Here is a 19,605-nt window from a genome sequence, read left to right as displayed (position 1 = left end):
CCAAACGTTCAAACGTAGTTTTATCCATTCCCAAAATAAAAGATAATTTTTTAAATGTTAGTATTCACCACAGTTGATTAAAATCTCAAAGTAACTTCTAACTGAACATGTTAAATATTTATCATATGTTTAATTTTTTTTCTTTTCTGTCTCATAGAAAGTGAGGTCCCTGTGTAAGCCTGCTGGCTTTTTGACCTCCCCTGACACGTTTTATGTTTATAATTCAATTTTATATAATCCTACATGTGTGCAAATTAAACAAAATCAATAAAGTAGCGAGTCAAAGCTTTAGCTTATCTATATTTGTTTTAAAAGTGTTGCTAAGAAATGGACAAAAAGTATTATTAAAAAAAGTTTAATTTCTACATGTGTATTCAGTTGTAAAAGCGTTTGACACCTGCATTGAACTTTCAGCATTTTGCTGATGTGATTTGCAGCTCTAACAAACAAAAGACAGCCTTAGCACCCAAAAAATAACAAGGCGGACAAAATTTATTGTTATATGTCAGAAAATTGATGTGCATTAAATGTTTATAGCAAAGAACAAAATAACACATTCACATTTGGTGTTTTTGCTTAACAATGGCATTTTTGTTATTGCTTCTGTCAAACATCCAGGTTTTACAGAGTTCAAGTGAAATTAAATTTTTCATTTAATTTTTCATACAAAATACATCATGGTTAACAATTTAAAATCATTTTAAATTAATACTTTTGTTAGGTTGTAAACAAAGTGACCATTGGATCTTGTGTGTACTTTTTCCGTATCATAATCTTAAACAAATAACATGTTATGCTAAAATAATTTCACTTGAGTTGTTTCAGAGCTTCTTACCACATCACTGATTATCATAAGTGAATCAAACTGTCTCAGTTATTGCTATAAAAATAAGATTTAATTTGTGCACAGCAGATTTGAGGTTGTAAACAGGGAAAGTAAAAAAAACACAGTAGACATGATTTGTTGCATGAGTTGATCCCACTGGCGTCAGTCCGTGTCAGAGGGCTGGAGGAGGGATGCTGGGTTTTGGAAAGACTACCTTCTTCCTGAGTGTGAAGGCTGGTTGAGGCATCTGTTTTTTCTGGCCCGTGATGTCAGTCTTTTTGCTCACATCTCCATTCACTTTTGTCAATATGGACACAAGGTCAGCTCCCCTAAAAAAAATGAAGTCATTGTGAGATAATATAATATTCTACTATCTCAGTCTCTCTATTTCAGATACTACAGCTGTTACAACTGTAAGAGGCTGAATATGTAAAACAATGTACCACTAGAGTAAAAACAATTACATAGACAGTGAATTACAAGTAAAAGTTCTGCATGTTTGAGTAACTTTAAGTATATGATGGGGGCATATATGTATCAGAGTTTTCCTTAAAGTCCCTGTAAAATGATAAAAAAAAAAAAAAAAACAACCTTTATTTAAGGTTTTATTGTATGACAGGCCACCGTGTTATCAACCGCCGGGACACATTTCAGTCATGGAAAACATCTCTTAGTTGATCAAATTAAGCTTCAGAATCTTGAAAAATGAGGCAGAAAAATCTGCTCTAGGAATGTGGGCGTGTCTATTGAATGAGCTGAAGCCACGCCCACTCACAAGAAACACAAACCTCTAAAATGAAGAAAAAAATGCTTCTGATCAGAGCTGCTTGGCTCTGTGCCAGAGTAGAGAGAAGTTTGGGATAAAATTTACTGTTTTCTGGCACAAATCTACATTATGATACCTCAATGACCTGTAGGCCACCATGGCTGATAGATTTGGTAAACATATCTCCCAATAAACAAAAACACAGCATGTAACCTGTTAACTTTCAATGAAGTCTGTCACATCAGCTAACAATAGACTGTATTGAGATTAACTGCTCTGGGATTTTATAACATCGTAGCCTCAAGGGGGCGGGGTTATTCACCATCAAGACCAGTGATGTCATGGGCTCAGATTTTTGCCCTGCTCAAATAAAACCAAGCCAGGCAAGAGGTAAACAATTTTCTAACTGCATAAATTTAAAATTGAGTCTCACATAGATCTGTGTTTTCATGTTTACAGCAACCATATTCCAACATACAGTCATGGACAGAAATGTTGGCACCCCTGGAATTTTTCCAGAAAATACATAATTTCTCCCAGAAATTGTTGCAATCAACAAATGTTTTGGTATACATGTGTTTATTGCCTTTATGTGCATTGGAACAACACGAAAAATCCGAAGGAAAAAGACAACATTGACATAATTTTACACAAAACTCAAAAAATGGGCCGGACAAAATTGTTGGCACCCTCAACTTAATATTTGGTTGCACACCCTTGGGAAATAATAACTGAAACCAATAGCTTCCTAGAGCCATCAACAAGCTTCTTACATCTCTCAGCTGGAATTTTGGACCATTCTTCTTTTGCAAACTGCTCCAGGTCTCTCAGATTTGAAGGGTTCCTTCTTGCAACAGCAGTTTTGAGATCTCTCCATAGGTGTTCAATGGGAATTAGATCTGGACTTATTGCTGGCCACTTCAGAACTCTCCAGTGCTTTGTCTCCAACCATTTCTTAGCGCTTTTTGAAGTATGTTTGGGGTCACTGTCCTGCTGGAACACCCATGACCTCTGACGCAGACCCAACTTTCTGACACTAGGCCCTACATTGCGGCCCAAAAATTTTGATAGTATCCAGATTTCATGATTCCTTGCACAATCAAGGCACCCAGTGCCAGAGGCAGCAAAATAACCCCAAAACATCCTTGAACCTCCACCATGTTTGACTGTAGGTACTGTGTTCTTTTCTTTGTAGGCCTCATTCCGTTTTCTGTAAACAGTGGAATGACATGCTTTTCCAAAAAGCTCTACCTTTGTCTCATCTGTCCACAAAATGTTCTCCCAGAAGGTTTATTGAGGCTTACTCGGGTACATTTTTGCAAACTCCAGTCTGGCTTTTTTATGTCTCTTTGTCAGCAGTGGGGTTCTCCTCGGTCTCCTGCCATAGCGCTTCATCTCACTCAGATGACCACGTATGGTCCCAGCTGACACTTTTGCACCCTGAGTCTGCAGGACAGCCTGAATTTGTGTGGAAGTTGACTGAGGATGTTTATCCACCATTCCAACTATCCTGCGTTTCATTCTTTTGTCAATTTTTCTCTTCCGTCCACGTCCAGGGAGATTAGCCACAGTGCCATGAGTTATAAACTTCTTGATTATATTACACACAGTGGACAAAGGAATTTCTAGATCTCTGGAGATGGTCTTGTAACCTTGAGATTGTTCATATTTTTCCACAATTTTGCTTCTCAAGTCCTCAGACAGTTCTTGGCTCCTCTTTCTCTTCTCCACACTTGGTGTGACACACACAGGCACACAACACAAAGGTTGAGTCAAGTTTTATACATTCTAACTGGCTTCAGGTGTGATTTCTAGATTGCCAGCACCTGTTACTTGGCACAGGTGAGCTTAAATGAGCATCACATGCTGGAAATAAAATGATTTACCCACAGTTTTAAAAGCGTGCCAACAATTTTGTCCGGCCCATTTTTTGAGTTTTGTGTAAAATTATGTCAATTTTGGCTTTCTTCTTCAATTTTTTTCTACTGCTCTAATGCACATAAAGGCAATAAACATGTGTATGCCAAAAACATTTGTAAATGCAACAATTTCTGGGAGAAATGGTGTATTTTCTGGAAAAATTCCAGGGGGGCCAACATTTTCGTCCATGACTGTAGTATGTTTAAGAACTTGAATTTTATTTTACAGGGACTTTAGAAATTATTATGCAGAACAGCACGTGGTGATGTTTGCTGTATGAATATGTAATTATATCAATATTCTTACTGATATGTAAGCCTCACATTTGTTAAGCATCTGGGCTAGTTGGAGCTTACATATAATTAGTTAGGTGTTGAAATGCTCACTAATATTCAGCATCCTAAAATGGTACTTAAATACAGCAATTGAGCATATAAACACATTTAATGCCCATTAAAAAAAAAAAAATCACATCATTCAACCATATTGGACGTTTTGTTTCACAAACCTTGGCACCATCTGGACGAGGTTTTGGCACAAAGTCTGAATGAACCACGTTCCGTTGACCCTTTCTCTAAAAGACACAAACGAAGGCACGGTGGACATCGCCAGCAGGAAATCTGCATCAGATGGGATGGAGTATTTGACAGCATCACTAACAACATGCCTGCTTGAGGGACCATCAGACTCAAGGTCAACAGGCTTCTGCAAGTCGTTGCCCTGGCAGGCCTGGATGAAAAACAGCTTTGGTTTATCTGCTAGAGATGGACACATTAACCCATTGAATGGCTCCCTCAGCTCCTTCAGGCTGACAGTGACTCCATCCACACCGAACACACCTTCCAGCTCGCCATGGCTGAGGATGCAGCACACCAGACAGTCCACATTGCTGTGGTCTCTTCTGCTGAGCTCATGAAGCGCAGACAGCATGTCCTCTCTCTTACAGTCCCTTTTAATCTCTGTATCAAACTGGAGCCACTCAAAGACTTTGATGAGACGCTCTGGGAACCACACAGACAAATGTTCAAACACCACTTCAGAAAAAACATGCACCAATTTTGATCTGTCGTTTTCAAAATCGAGTATACCTTCATCCACCATGGTCCCTTCTCGCCTCTGGAGATACTGTTTGGATTTGCTGAAGTCGTGGTTGTTTATGATCAGACAGAAACCTCTTTTTTCAGCATTCATGGGATATGACCCCAATTCCTTCAAAGATAAACCCAAATTTGATAATTCAAGTAAGTACAGTCGTAGTACAACACGTTTAGTTCAATTTTTTACATTAAATAAGGTTACAAAAGTCAGAGTCACACACCTCAGTGTTTGTGTTTGTAGTTGGAGCAACCTGCTTTTCAGAGGAGCTCACATTCAACTCTGACTGTGATATTGCTAAGGCATCAGTTCTCACTGTGGGACAGTTGATAAAAGGCAAAGATGTAAAAACAAAAGTTATAAAGAATTGTCAAAATATTTAATTCATAAAAAATTCTAATATTTGGTTTCAAAAATAGTAAAATACAGAAATTATCTGACTTACCAGTCATAGAAGAGCAGCTGCCTGTTCTGGTGCTCAAACCACTCATTTCATGTGACAGGTCCTCCAAGTTATCTCCACCATGAGCCACATTTGTAAAATCTAGACATAATGAAACATCACAATAATTACAACTATTCCGTCTCAATTTGATTTAAATATTAAGAGGAAACCAAAAGACTCACCCATGGAAGTGGTAAAAGAACTCATGGTGGACTACATGGGACAAAAAGGACACAACAATTAAAGACAAAAAATGTATGGTTTTCTATCATGTGCTAAAGTTTTAGGCATGTAGGGCTCTTAGGATTCATCACAGGGGCCCAATGTGCCACAGCCCGGGAATAGAGAGGGAAGGGCATCCAGACTCAAGCAAGACATGTGTTGACACATGTGTGTTGCTCGCCAGTTAAGGTCAAGCTCAACAGCATCTCTTTTGTCCAGGTCTTTCCACCCCTGGTCATACACCCAGAGACTGCAGGTGGTTTTCGGGCCCTTGGATCAACCACAGCATGACAAGGGGTTCATGACAACCCTACTACCAGAGGCCGAAAAAGTGCACAACAATTGTACTCAAGTAAAAGTGCAGTTACTCTGGTTAAAAAGCACTTAGTTGCAAGAAAGATCCAGCAGAAATTGCCACAAAGAAAAAATGCAAATGAAAACTGGTCGAAATCTTTTGACACTTAGAGGGACTGAAGTAACATGGTCAAACAAACCTGATTGTTGTTTGGCTCCAGAGGGTAGGTCATGGATCTGGGACGGCCTGTCTCTTGTGCTATAAGGCCACTGTGAGGTACTGCTGTTGAAAAAACACAGGTTTAAAATTTTCAACATGATTTACACAGCTGTATAAAATTAAAACCTCACCCTGTGCTCCCCTGTCTGTGTTTCAACAACAAAGCAACAGCCAGACTTCACTTGTAAGACTAGGCTGAAAGTTGTCTAAGTGTTGCGTGAAGTTATGTAGCAGATTTGCACATTTTTTCTCCTGTTTATTTGTTTAGATATTTGTTATGCCTCCATGCCGGCTAAAGCAAAGGCTGAAGGCACTGTTTCTGGGTTTCCTGTCCATCCAGGACATTCTTGTGAATGCGGCATCTCAAGAATGCTTAGAGGGGACTTCATCAAACTTTACATGTGTATCCACTCTGGGTCATGGTTGAACTGATTTTATTTTGGACTTGAAAGTGCTCCATGTATTATTCTACTACAAAACCCTTCCCAGCCCTTCTTCCTGGACCAAGACTGTATTTTCACTGATTCTTTTTTTTTTGCGTATTTGTCACTCTTCATTGTTTCAAATCAACCAACAAATTTTGACAAAGTTGTGTTCTTTAATGATGATTTCATTTATTAATAGAAAAAGTAGTTCAAACCTTAGTGGCCCTATGTGTAAAGTAAACTTGTTAGATCATGAATTAACTATGATTAACTGCATTTTTTGGAACGCTGAGTTCAATTTCACTGGCCACACCCAGGCCTGATTACTACCAGACCGGTTAAATACTGCAATGAGAGCCATTATCCACAATTTGAGAAAACTTGGAACAGTGGTGAATCTTCCCAGGTGTGGCCGACCAACCAAAGTTACTCCAGGAGCACATTGACAACTCATCCAGGAGGTCACAAAAGAACAAGATCTAAAGACCTGCAGGCCTCACTTGACTCGGTTAAGGTCAGTGATTCTGATTCAACAATAAGAAAGACACTGGGCAAAAATGGCATCCATGGGAGAGTCTGGGCCAAAACCACTGCTGACCTAATAAATACATTTCCCTTGATAAATAAAATCATTTAAAAACTGCATTTTGTATTAACTCAGCTTATCTTTGACGAACAATAACATTTGCTTGAAGTGTGACAAATGCAAAAGAAAAAAAAGGAAAAAAAAAAAAAAAAAAAAGAAATCAAGTAATTTTTCACAGCACCGTAACTGCCAGCAACTAGTTTTATAAACTGGTAGAAGTTTTAACAGCTTACCCTGCTGCTCTTTAAACCTGTTGATCTTTTCTGTCAGAACAGGACAGCAGAACTGAAGTAACAACTCAAGTGACTTTAGGTCAGTGTTGTTTATCAGGTCCATTTGCTCCATCTCCAAGAAGACCTCCAGTGTAGTCTACGAAACAAATTAAGAGTTAACACCGTGCATGCATTAAAGCATTGTAGAATTCAAACGTAGGTTTAAATTTAGAAATCACACTAGCATAATCAAACAATACAAAATTCTTTGGATACCATTAAAGTCCAATCCTAGTCACAAAAATTTGTAGAAAAAAAAGCCCCACACATCATCTTACTCGGAGAAACACAAACTGATTTGCACAGTTAAGGTTTTGGTTAAAATAGTCTAAGGTGTCAGTTTGAATCCCATGCTGTCAAAAGGGATTAAAGTATGGAGAGCTTCTATACGATTTTACTCTATGATACATAATCTAACCAGGGATGTCACTAGGATTGAAAGACGGGGGGGCTTAGCCTCAAGGGTTGCAGGTAATGCTTGGCATACAGCATGTACCATTTAAAAAAAAAGCTTCATTAATTTATTTACTATAAGTTGCAGAGCATGTATCAGGACCTATAATCTGGCTCACTCTCTTTTCCTTAAAAGACTGCCCTTTCCTAAGCCTTCAGGAGGTCTTCCTTTTTTTCTAATAACGGCCTGATTGAGTTTATGAGTTTGTATTTGAAAGTCTATATGTTGGGGGGAGTTCATGGAAAAGATGTTGGAAAACATATCCATTAATGCATTTAGTGAAATATAAATGTGGATTATAATATCTAAAAAAAGATAAAGTGTCATAACTCATCTCTTTCTGCTTTCAAGCTGTTCATGCTTTCCAAATAAAACTAGTTTATTTCTGCCTGCCACAGATACTTCTCTGTGTTCGAAGACAGTCTATACCAGTGGTACTCAACCTTATTCTACCCAGAGCCATATTGTCTCAAAATACTTTAGCGAGAGCCACATTCCAAAGCTGGGGATGTAAGAACATCCATAGATCAGCTGATCCATAGGTGGAATAAAATGAAACTTTGAATTGTTGGATTATTGTGTAGTTAAATGGGATGCAAAAGGCCACATAAAATGTCTATAGTGTCAGAAAAAAGGATATGTCACTGATAGTGAGCGTATATTATTTATTTATGCAAGATCCACCTGGTCTAATGACCAGTTAAAATATTATTTTGAGCTCTAAGATTCTTTTTTTAAAGAGTTGTTGAATGATAGTTGGCTATTTGGGTATTAATATCTCACACTGGGACGCTTACTATAGTTCTGTTTAACTTAAAGAGACGTTTTCTATTTTTTTTCCACTCATTATTGATGCTTTTAGCTAAGGGGGGGGGGGGTCATATTGGTCTTGCCCTGGGCCTCATAATACCTAAAAGTGACCCTGTTTTACACCTGCAGACACATCATTCCACCCTGCCTCATCCTGTAGTTTTGGTTTCCTGTTTCTGACAGTATTTATCATCAGTAGTGCATTGAAGATCAAATAAAACACCCATGTTTGGACAAGTTTCAATTGTCCAGTTGTAGGTATACGATGATGATAATATACAGATTTAAAGGAAATAAAAGTATTTATTAAGACTTGGCACTACAGAGCTACAGGTGACTGGAGAGCCATGGATTGAGTATCTCTACTCTATACATTAAGCCGAAAGTAATGTACTGGTGTGGTGCATGCCTTAATTGATTTTGTCACCATCTTTACTGTAATTATTGTTAGGGGGTCTGAGGAAAATTTTAGGGTGGCTTCAGCACCCCCCCAAAAAGGGCCTAACGACGTCCAAGAATCTAACCCAGTGGTTCCCAACCCTTTTTCCTCAGGGCCTCCCCTTTTTATATCTAAGAAAAGCTAACCCCCACCCCGACTCATTTGGAAAAGTTACACATCATTTTAATTTACACAATCCCAACATAATAGTCTTTCAGTACATACACTTGTTCTTGACAAAAGATCTATATATAAACTATCCATTATTACAACAGCGTTTTAGTGCCACTGTAATAGAAAATAATAAAGCTCTGTTCATTTTCAAGAAAAGGCTATAAATTTTTTTGTTTAAAAAGTTGTAAATGTACATGGACCAAAACTTTAATCTTTTTAGATTATAAAGTGGAAAAGTTAAAAAAAATTCAACCACTGTTTTCAGTTTGGTTATTTGTTAATTTTTGACTCTAAACTGTTGCAAATTTACCATTTTGAACGGTAAATTTTTTAAGTTCTAGTGTTAAAGTTTATGGCTTTTTATACCCTGTAAATTTTGTGTTTATTTTTTTATAAATTTTCTCATTTTTGAACTGAAATTCTGAGTTGGTTTTCTTGTAAATTTACAACTTTGTTATCTTAAAAAATATATTTTTCCCCAAGAAATTAGACTTTTTTCCTTAAACATTAATTAGGGCTAGAGTCAACCAAAGAAAAATTTGGTCGACTAAAATCACACCAGATCATCAATTAATCAATTGGTCATGGGAGGGACCAAAAAAAACCTTCATGTTATTTCCACATCAAACTTATCATTGACAATGTAGTCAGTGCATTTAGGTGATAATTAAAATTCAAAATGAACCCAAAATGAACTTAAAAATCATACAATTTTTGCAGTATAACCACCTTATAGTTTAATTAAATAATATTCCTTTTTAACAAAATGTTGCCACAACGCTGACTTTTTCGACATGTTGTCAATTAACGGGAAACAGTGTATAAACGTGCTTCATAGGCTTTGCTCTACTCTAAGGTGGGAGGGTCCTGGTGACGTTTTGACTTTCTGGGCATTTAACCTGTAATTAATTACCCTTAAAGGCACGAGTAAATTATATAATTGAACAGTTATATTCATAGTTTTTTTTTTGTAAATTATATTTTGTAACACTAGATAACAGAAAAAAAACACATGACATCTTCCTTCTCACCCCTGCAAAAAATTGGATTCTTCCAATTAAAGTGGCATACATGATTGTTTGACCAATTGGATTTTGGTCGGACATGAGGTCATCGACCAATTAATCGACCAATCGACTTGAGGCTGTCAGCCCTAAGATTAATTAACTATCTTTATTTTCTAATCCTTTCGGTTTCCCCTAGTACGTCATTGTACATTATGTCTCAAATCATGATTAAAAAAATATGCACATCTAATTTTGACAGTGTCAAAGCAGACAGGGTCCCACGCCCACCCTGAGATCTTTGGCACCCCCCTTAGGAGTGCCCAACACCAGGTTGGGAACCACTGATCAAACCTTTCTCTTTAAAGAAACAGGGATAAATACTGAGTTGTTCAAGGTAATGTTTCATTGTACTCACAACATTTTCCTCCAGTTTTCTACGCGGCAGCTTCCCGTTCAACAAGAATTTAATTTCTTTCAAGTTTTCGTCAGTTAGATCTTCTGACAGTTCGTAGAGCAGCTTCCTGAAAAAGAAACAGTAGTTAATGTTAGTATTGGTTTCTTTATTTGGTTTTGTTTGGAGCATCATTGATATAATTTTCAGTTTAAATTCTCTATCCTGTACTTGATCCTACACTTTACAATACTAAAATCTGACTTTTTCATCAGTTGATTAGATCTCAGGTGATTCAGATTATTGTAAAAAAAATGCAAATGTAAATAAAGCTCCCGTGGTTAACTTTAGGTAAGTGGCATTTTGGCGCCCTCTGTGGACATCTTATCTCTTTGGTGTGCTTTCCCTCTCATCTTATCCTGCTTTATTGCAACAGTCATGTATTGCTACTTCTATGGAAGGATCAAAAATGGCAGTTTTTGCAGCACAGTGACAATCAACTCATTACTCACCTCGCCTCAGCAGGAAATTAAGACATAAGAAATCACAGTAGCCCTACAGAAATAATGACATTTGTCTCTGACGGCCTCTTTGCCATGGTAGGTCAAGGAAAAACAACCAACTAAAAACCACTGTTGAGAGTTTTCAGCCAAAATGCCCTGATAAAATCTGTTTAATCTTAGATATTTTCTTATATATAAAGACAGCACACATTAGCTGTTGAATATAGATGCTCTACCTGTATGGAGAGATGAGGTTTCTGGTTGTAGGAGTTCGGTCAGGGAGCCCGAGTTCTCTGATCAGTCGTGTGCGTTGAATGATGAGGAGAAGCTCAGTCAGCAGGTGTGGTTGCTCATCAGAGAGGAAGTCCTGGTCCTTAAGGCGAGTGAAGAGATCTGTGGCTGACTCCACTGACGAAGTGTTTCGACCAAGAAGGTCAGAGCAAAGAAATGCTAAAGCTTTCACCTCATCCCTGGATAGGGCCCTCCCTGCGTCTAACAGCTGCTTCTGGAAGACCATTTTGTCCTCTGAAAACAAGAAACAAGACAGACTCACACGGATCTCATGGCTTTTTATGCTTCAGAAGGTGCTAACAATTGAGTGACATTTTAGAGAAGCAGTTTTTTTAACATTTGCAACTAATGCGTCATGAAGTTTGGATAACTCTTTCGTGCGTGTAGCAGCCAATGACAAATGGGAGGAGGGGGAGGATTTGAGAGCCTACAGATGAATCTGGGCTCTCGACGGCCTGATAAGGCTTCATCATAACACTGTCTTATTAAAAAATCTCCCTAAACTGTTTAAAATCCACAAACTTTTATGTAGTCTCTAACTTCTGCCCGACAGGCTGACCAGGTGTATCTACCTTTAACACGTGTCGTGCATTTTTACCTGTAAAAAGAGTTTCCAGCGGTGAGCCGAGCAGGATGTAGTCTCAGGTAGACTTCAGCATAGTCGAAGAGCTGTAGGTTGGTTATGAAAACCGATAATTTTCTTTTTTTCTACGCAGCTTTGACTTCGCAGTGTATTTGTCGAAGACGCCTTTGAATACGGAAGTGGAAATTGAAAGTAAAGACGTTCACGCTCGGCCTGGGAACCAGCGACTACGTCACAGCGCAGACTCCACTTGTGTGATACTCAAGTCGACACGTAGACGTAAACCATTGAAGATTGCTGAATCTGTATGATCTACTTTGACTCATTAAACTGGGATGGTTCAGGGAACATTCTCGTTCTTACGCAACCTTATGTTATCTGTGTCCTGTCAGCATGACGTCAAAGCCTCCATAAAAACCCTCATTTAATAGTTAACCCAGATCCACTGCTCATTGGGTTGTATCTACAAAATAAAGCAGAAGTAAATTGGACCATAACAGTCCTGTTCTGAGTCTTAACACTGGCTCCCTGTCTCTCAGAGAATAGACTTTAGACCAGTGATAATGTGTGGCTCTTGAGCCAAAATTATATATATACATAGTAAGTTCAATCTAAATAAAATAGTAAATATGTGAAAAAAATGATCTATTTGTTGAAGGAAAAATTAAAACTTCTGAGTTTATTAAGTCATAAATATCTGAGAAAATGTTAGAAACTTGACTCAAATTTTTTCATGCACACATATCTATGGCCAACTAATTTGATTCAAATGTTTACAGACAGATAGCTGATCTAGATAAAGGATGATTCTCCATTCACAGCCATGATTAATCAATTTATTACAATTTTAAAAATCAAACAAAATAGCAGGTAATCTTAAAATAATTCTTACAACAAACATCTACTGTAAAAATGATATACAGCATGATTATATTCTGTATTATTTGTGGTGGTTTGTGTTTGATTCACGTTTAGTCTTCAGGGTCTTTATGTGTCCTCTACGTCTCACTCTGACACTGATCCACGCCTGCGAGTTCACTCCTGATCTGTTGAACCTGAAGGACTCTGAAAACGACACATACACACACAAAGACACACAAAAGATGATGAATATGCATGGGATTCTTCTTTCTGGCCACATCCTCTTTAAAGGTCACATATTATGCAAAATACACTTTTTCAGGCTCGTCTAACAAAAATATGTGCACCTGGCCTGTCCACAACCCCCACAAGAATCAGAAAAATCCATTCCCTCCCCTCCTTTCTCCACCTTTCAGAAAATGTGTGCTGAAACAAGCTGTTCTTACATTTTCCCCTCATGATGTCATGTGGGGAGTTAGCCCCGCCCCCAGGTTCAGTTGGCCCTCCCCGCTTGGAAGAAAGTTCCACACTCCTCTCCTGATCTAAGAGGACGATCATGAGAGCCACACCCAATAAGCCACATCCATTTCCTGAGAGGGGTGAAGTCAGGGGCGGAGTCAGACAGCTCATTAACATTTAAAGCCACAGACACAGAAACAGCTCGCTCTGAGCAGACTGAAACGGAGGGGTTTTTAGACATGCAAAAATCCAATACTGGAGTGTTTTTTCAGCAACAAACTTCACAGGCATGTTTTGTGGACCTCTGAGACCAATATTAACTTGTCTTAAATAAGTAAAATATGTGACCTTTAATGTTGTCTTACTTCATTGTCAATCCATAACAAATTCCTTTTTTCTGTGATGAGGGTCATGTTAAAATCTTCAATCTACCAATAAAAGCAGGTCTGTATCTAAACTGGAAGTCAATCACTCCTAGTTTAAGACAGTAGAGGGATAAAAAATGCCACAAAAAGTTTAAAATGCAAAATAGTGAAATTTTAAAATGTGATAAAAGGGTACGATTAATTGCAAAGATATTCTGAGATTAACAGCAATTAAAAATTTTAATCTTTTGACGGCCCTGGTAAAAACGTTTTGCTTAACGTAAATTTGTTTGAAAATTTGCAAAAGTGTCTAAGACTTTTTAATTTTCTATTGCACTTCCAGGCCACCGTACACTACCTCATCACTGTCTGCTACTACTGGTAGAAATGGAACCTCTTTTTCTCTTAGCAGTTATTCTCTACCTCTCAGACAAAGCTGCATGGATGATATCCACATGGACACTGAAGGTGGAGTACAAATTCAGATTCAGATTTAAGACTATACTTATTTATCGTTTCACCATAGCTGATTGAAATGATGTGTCAATTTAGTTCTGCAGCTGGTTAAGGTGGATCAATAGACTTAATACAAACACATGATATAACATCATATATAAAGTGTGCATTAGATTTTTTATTTTCCTAAAGTCTGTGCAACAATACCAAACGTGAAAGGAAAACACTGAAGTATTAAGTATTCTTACACTAATATAGTCTGGAAAACATGAGAGAATAAAGGAATTAAATGTTTTGGTAAAATACTTTAAATTTGTATCTAAGTTGGTGTGCCTATCTGACATTCTGACATTAAAATGTTAAAAACTGGCCTGCTACTGGTAACACTGGCCACTATTTTGTATGATATATAGGTGTAACATTAATAATTATAATAAGTGTTTCAGATCTTTTTTTTTTCATTGCATTTCAATCACTTACTTGAAAAGGAGAGAATTGGGGTCACTGATTACTTTTTTCCTTGTTTGAGATGTTATTTTCATAATTCAGTAGCTCTACTCATCTCCTGCAGATTTGACCTAAAACATTTAAACTGATATTTAAGCAAAGCTAATATTGATGATAATAAGTAATAGGAAAACGATGCAGTTAGCCCCTCGTGCGTGAATGTGTTAGACTCCACTTACTGTCAGTGATGAGGGAGTGTACCGCGGTCACCTGTCTCCTTCCCAGGCCATGACTCCGGGACAACACACAGTCCAGATAAAGGTCCCAGAAGACCCGGGCCAGGTCCCAGAACAGTGCCGTGTGTTTGCTGTTGTCTGACGCTCGCAGGAACTTCATCACGTCCCAGAGGGCGGGCACCGTGTCAGCGATCCTCGGGGATCGCATCTCCAGCAGCAGAGCCGAGGAAGACTCCCAGCACTGCGGGTTCGCCCGGGGGACCGTCAAGGGGTCCACCTGGTCCCGGAGCGGGACGGCGCGCGCGCAGCTCAGCACAAACACAGTGAGCACGTGTACGATGAGGAGCACCGGGGCCATCTGTGGAGGACGCAGCACAGATCAGCTGCTGGTGCTATTGATTATCCACTCAGTCAGGTAACGGTGTCCATCAGGTCAGTTCAGCTGATTTAATGGCTCAGTAAACAAAAGGTCAACTATTCTAGAAGCAAAAAGGCCTCGTACACTGAATTATGAAACATGAAAATAATTTATAGGGAAAATAACTCACAGGCCTAACATGCACTAGGTGAACATTGAAATTCAAGTTAAGGATACAATATTATTACTATTTTTAATAACAGCTTGAATAAAGAGCAGAGGAGAATTTTTCAGTGAAAAATGTACTTACCACTAAAGCTTGGCCGACTTGTAGACTATAGTGTTGACTGAAGTTTGGTAATATGTGCTGGGTCCGAATTGACGTCAGTGCCTCCCTCCTTTGTGAGCAGCTTTAGCCCACAGATTCTTATACAACTGATGCATAAATGTGTTTGGTATAAGGAGTTCAGCTCTTTTTCTAACCAGTATTTGAAATATTGCAAAATTAAAACCTATTTCTAATAAATTTGATCTTGTATACATGAATAATGCAGAGGTATGGGAGGCCATTTAATGCTGAATTGCTCCTTTAAACTGTAAAAAAAAAAGCTCATAAGTGATAAATACAGTTAAAGGAGTCCAGTTAGAATTTATCATCTTACCCAAAACTTTTAAACTGTGTGTGATTTGGTTTTTAGGGGTGTTATTTAATTTTCGGTGCTACAGAGTTAGTTCTTTACTCACTTTGAATTTTAAAAATTAATTGATCCATGTGCTGATTATTTTCTTAATATGGGACTGGTGTTTTCTTTAATAAAACTGAATAAAAAGTAAAAAATCTAATAAAATTAATACAAATATAAGCAATATGCGAACATTAGGTGGTTCTGCTGTCTGTAAAAAGAAGCCCAGTCTTGCAAAGTGTTCCAGAGAGTGCTTACATTTCGTGCTTTTACTGAAATGTCACATGCATACCTCAATTGTAATTACTGTCACAGTGAGGGGCCATCACTAAATGTACTGGGTGAGTTTCTTACTCAGTCATTCATCCTACTGATGATGCAAAGACGCAGACTTAAAGACAATTTCCGCTGCAAGGCCAACATTATAACTTGAATTAATACCATTTTCCTATTCACACTTCAAAACAACATGCGATGTAAGGATGCTTCTAGACAGGAAGAGAGGCTGGAAGGCTCTAATTATGACGGTAAAATGGGAATGAGCATTTGTTATGAAAGACAAGCCCACAAAGATTTTCTTCTTTACTCAGTGATCATCTTGTCTGATGGATCAGTGATTCCCGGCCTAGCTGGTAGACTTTTGCCTCAGCTGTACTTTATATGTATATTTGACCTGAATAATAACCACTCTTATCAAAGAAACAAATATCTTTAGTCATGTGTGTAGTAAAAAGCCTTCTTAAAATGTAAATCTTGAAAAAGTAGAATGTTTAAAAAATTGCTATAAATGGGTTAATAATGGCAAAAATGGGTTAAAGTGGCAAAAATGGGCATAAATAGTGGTAAAGGGAGTTAAAATGTGGCTGAAATGTCTTTAAATTGGTAAAAATGGGTGAAAATTTGGTGAAATGGAATGGAAAATTGATATAATCACAAAAAAGGGTTAACTGAGAAAGACATAAATAGGCAGATATTTGCAGAAATTGGTTAAAACCATCAAAATTTAGCATATCAAATGATGAAATGTGGTTAAAATGGGAAATATTGGGTGTCAAAAGGGGTTAATAGTAGCAATTATGGAGCAACAGGGGCAACATTAAGCTTAAATGGCAAGAATTGGTTTAGAAGTGGCAAAAAAGGAAGAAAAAAGTGGTGGAAAGAGTTTAAAACTGACCAAAATAGGTGTTAAATGGCAAAAATGTGTTAAAATTGGTGCGAAAAATGATGGAAAGGGGTTAAAAAAAGTGACATAATTGGTGTAAAGTGGCAACAGTGTAATATAAAAAACATTCTTAGTTTTTTAGGGCATCTGGAGACCCACCCCCCTTTAGTGTCTCACGACCCCAACAGGGGTCCCAACCCCAAGGTTGAGAACCACTGCTTTAGGTGGCAGAGGATAAATCATACACAAAAGTATTCAGCCCTCTGACCGTTACACCAAAAGGGACTGTAATGACATTGCATCCAAATACTTTAATATGGACTTGGTCCCCTTTTGCAGCTACAACAGCCACCATTTTTCTTGAAAGGCTTTCCACAAGATTTTGGAGGCCTGACTTGCAATCTCCATTCAAGTTCATCTCAAAGGTACTTGATGGGGTTGAGGTCAGGCCTCGTGTGGGCCAGTCAAGTTCTTCCACACCAAACTCATCAAACCAGGTCTTTATAGTCTTTGCTTTGTGTCATCAGTCATGTTGGAATAGCATGGTATGCTGAAGAATTAAGATGTGCCTTCACTAGCACAGACCTTGAAAAGCAGTGCCAGGCCATTAGCCCTCCACCAAACTTCACAGTTAGCACAGTGCAGGCAGGCAGGTAATCTGCCAAACTCAGACTCCTGGTCCTGGTCCCTGGGACCCTTTCTCCTGCCCCTCACCTGATGTATTCGATCAAATGGATTTTAAATGACAGCAGGTGCTGGACAAGTAGCTGATCATTTAAATCATGTGTATTGACGTAGTCAGGCATCTGAAGCATGCAGAGTGTGGTGTCTCTTAGAGGTGAGAGCCTTTAATGCAGCATGATTGCTCCAACAAAAGTGGTCTAACTGCATAGTGTTAACCTGAGGCAATGAACTAAAAAACTTATTTTTTGTAACTAAAAATGATCAGTATGTGTCTCTAAACAACAAAAAATACCTCTTTACGTATTCATGCACATATTTTTGATTTATGAAGTTATTTCAATTTAATCATGTGAAATAACAGCAACTTACCAATTTCTGGTCCCGTGTCCTGTGCAGTTTTGGCTCCAACAGGGTATGCTAAATGTGCTAAACACCCACTCCAGCTCCTTATTTTATTAGCTGGAAATAGAAAATATGATATTACTCAAAAAGAACTCAAAAAGTATAGGGGCAGTGTAATGACAGAGGATTAAATAGGATCAAAGCAACTAGCTAACAGTTAGCAGTATCAAAGCTAGCATCAGGGTAAAAAAGCTACAGCTGGCTGTTGCACAAGCCAAAGAAATCAACCACAACCCAGAGTCTCAATAGCCCTAACCTTAACCCTAAATAACAAACATAAACAGACCATAGTTTAAATATTAAATTTGTGCTTTTATCATTCATTTATTTTTTGCAGAGTGACTCTGGCATCCCGTAATGGTGTAACCTAGCTTAGCTAACTGTCGCCTACAAGCCGTTAGATTAAAAAAATGGTATCTTTACCAAAACTTTATCCTTGTGTTTGATGAAAAAGATCCCACTCTGTATAACTCTGCTGTAATATTAATTTAAAGCAACCAACTAGCATGCTGTCTCTTAGATTAAGTCAAATGTGGAAAAGTTTGATAGCCTGGTTCCTGGAATGTTAACTAACTAGCTAGCTAGCTCTCAGTTAGAAAATAAATACACTTTTATATGCTTAAACAGGGCTGTGAAGTCTAAAAATATAAAGTACCCTCTTTAATGCCAGTCATTTTACACTCTACCTGTCCAAGCTTTTCAAGTCTGGCTGTCGAGAGGCATCCCCACAGCATGATGCTACCACCAGTGTGGCACAATGGGACTGTGTGTTTGTGGAGTTGTGTCTCCCAAACAAAGCATCTTGTCTGATGGCCGAAAAGCACCATCAGACAAAACAACGTTCTTCCACTTGACCGTGGAGTCTAAAACGTTTTCTTCGACACTGGCTTTCTCTTTGCCACTCTCCCAGAAAGCTTTGACTGTTAAAAACCCAGGGCAACAGTTGTGTGTAGACTCTCTCCCGTCTCTGCTGCTGAAGCTTTTAACTCCTTCAAAGCAGTCATGGGTGTTTGGGTGGCTTCTGTCATTAGTTGCCTTCTTGCACGGTAATTAAGTTTGTGAGGACGTCCTGATCTGGGCAGAAATACATGTGCCATTTTCCTTCCATGTCTTGATGATGGATGTAAATGATATCTGGAAGATGTTCTACCTTCTATCTTTACTTGTCAATGGCCTTTTCTCTGAGTTGCTTGGAGTGTTCTTTTGTCTTCATGATGTAATGGTAACAAGGAATACTAATTAACCAGTGACTGGACCCTTGACACACAGGTGTCAATCACAATTTTACTAATTGTGACACTGCTAGCACCAAGTGAATTAGGTCAGTCACTTTAAAGGTGATGACTTTTAATACAATCACTTATTTATTTATTTATTTTAAAGATCTGTTTTTGGGCCTTTTCATGCCTTTATTTGGATAGAGGAGGACAGTGGATAGACTCAGAAACAGGAGCGAGAGTGGGGGATAGACATGCGTCAAAAGGACCTCAGGCCGGATTGGAACCCGGGCTGCCTGCATACATAGTGCACGCCTTAACTACTCGACTTTGGGCGCGCCCTGTAATCACTTATTTTACCTTACATATTTTAGTTTGATATTACTTTGAGGAAATCTGTTTGGCATCGAATAGTTTTTTTTTTGTCAAATGAGCCTAACTGTACTGACCATAATTGATTTATAAATCAATAAAAGAGTAAAACATCCAAGGGGTAAATACTTTTCATCGGTCCTGAATATTTTTTCAGGGAAAAACACACCAACGCTCCAA

The 19,605-nt window shown here is 38.2% G+C and overlaps 2 protein-coding genes across 4 annotated transcripts; both read right to left on the bottom strand.

Moving 5' to 3' along the window:
- Positions 1 to 474: 474 nt before the first annotated feature.
- Positions 475 to 11,948, bottom strand: casp10 (caspase 10, apoptosis-related cysteine peptidase). Of its 3 annotated transcripts, XM_041806234.1 has the most exons (12): positions 11,739 to 11,947; positions 11,086 to 11,374; positions 10,371 to 10,476; positions 7,033 to 7,168; positions 5,769 to 5,851; positions 5,235 to 5,265; positions 5,053 to 5,151; positions 4,831 to 4,922; positions 4,601 to 4,721; positions 4,352 to 4,513; positions 4,021 to 4,132; positions 475 to 1,155 (listed from the first exon to the last, which is right to left on the bottom strand). In XM_041806234.1, exons 2-12 carry the CDS (start codon positions 11,364 to 11,366, stop codon positions 999 to 1,001), a joined length of 1,380 nt encoding a protein of 459 aa, XP_041662168.1. In that variant the 5' UTR covers positions 11,367 to 11,374; positions 11,739 to 11,947; the 3' UTR covers positions 475 to 998. The 3 variants fall into 3 exon arrangements, with proteins under 3 accessions (XP_041662168.1, XP_041662167.1, XP_041662166.1); XM_041806233.1 differs by having other exon boundaries at positions 4,021 to 4,513; positions 5,769 to 5,848; positions 11,739 to 11,948; XM_041806232.1 differs by having other exon boundaries at positions 4,021 to 4,513.
- Positions 11,949 to 12,663: 715 nt separating this feature from the next.
- LOC121522232 (protein FAM237A-like) lies at positions 12,664 to 14,905 on the bottom strand. The gene is made up of 3 exons (XM_041806385.1): positions 14,551 to 14,905; positions 13,097 to 13,174; positions 12,664 to 12,788 (listed from the first exon to the last, which is right to left on the bottom strand). Exons 1-3 carry the CDS (start codon positions 14,903 to 14,905, stop codon positions 12,664 to 12,666), a joined length of 558 nt encoding a protein of 185 aa, XP_041662319.1.
- Between the last annotated feature and the right edge of the window lie 4,700 nt (positions 14,906 to 19,605).

This window comes from Cheilinus undulatus, linkage group 15, assembly GCF_018320785.1.
Source record: "Cheilinus undulatus linkage group 15, ASM1832078v1, whole genome shotgun sequence".
NCBI lineage: Eukaryota > Metazoa > Chordata > Actinopteri > Labriformes > Labridae > Cheilinus > Cheilinus undulatus.
This window is presented reverse-complemented; position numbering and strand designations above follow the sequence as displayed.

Excerpts from the sequence above, each read along its gene's own strand:
- casp10 (XM_041806232.1), bottom strand. The coding sequence starts at position 11,366 with ATGGTCTTCCAGAAGCAGCTGTTAGACGCAGGGAGGGCCCTATCCAGG. Across the intron at positions 10,477-11,085 it reads AACCTCATCTCTCCATACAG|GAAGCTGCTCTACGAACTGT; the intron begins GTAGAGCATCTA and ends TTTCTTTTTCAG. Across the intron at positions 4,722-4,830 it reads CTACAAACACAAACACTGAG|GAATTGGGGTCATATCCCAT; the intron begins GTGTGTGACTCT and ends TTATCTTTGAAG.
- LOC121522232 (XM_041806385.1), bottom strand. The coding sequence starts at position 14,905 with ATGGCCCCGGTGCTCCTCATCGTACACGTGCTCACTGTGTTTGTGCTG. Across the intron at positions 13,175-14,550 it reads ACACTCCCTCATCACTGACA|GAAATGGATGTGGCTTATTG; the intron begins GTAAGTGGAGTC and ends CACCCCTCTCAG. Across the intron at positions 12,789-13,096 it reads GAGTGTGGAACTTTCTTCCA|AGTCCTTCAGGTTCAACAGA; the intron begins AGCGGGGAGGGC and ends TGTCGTTTTCAG.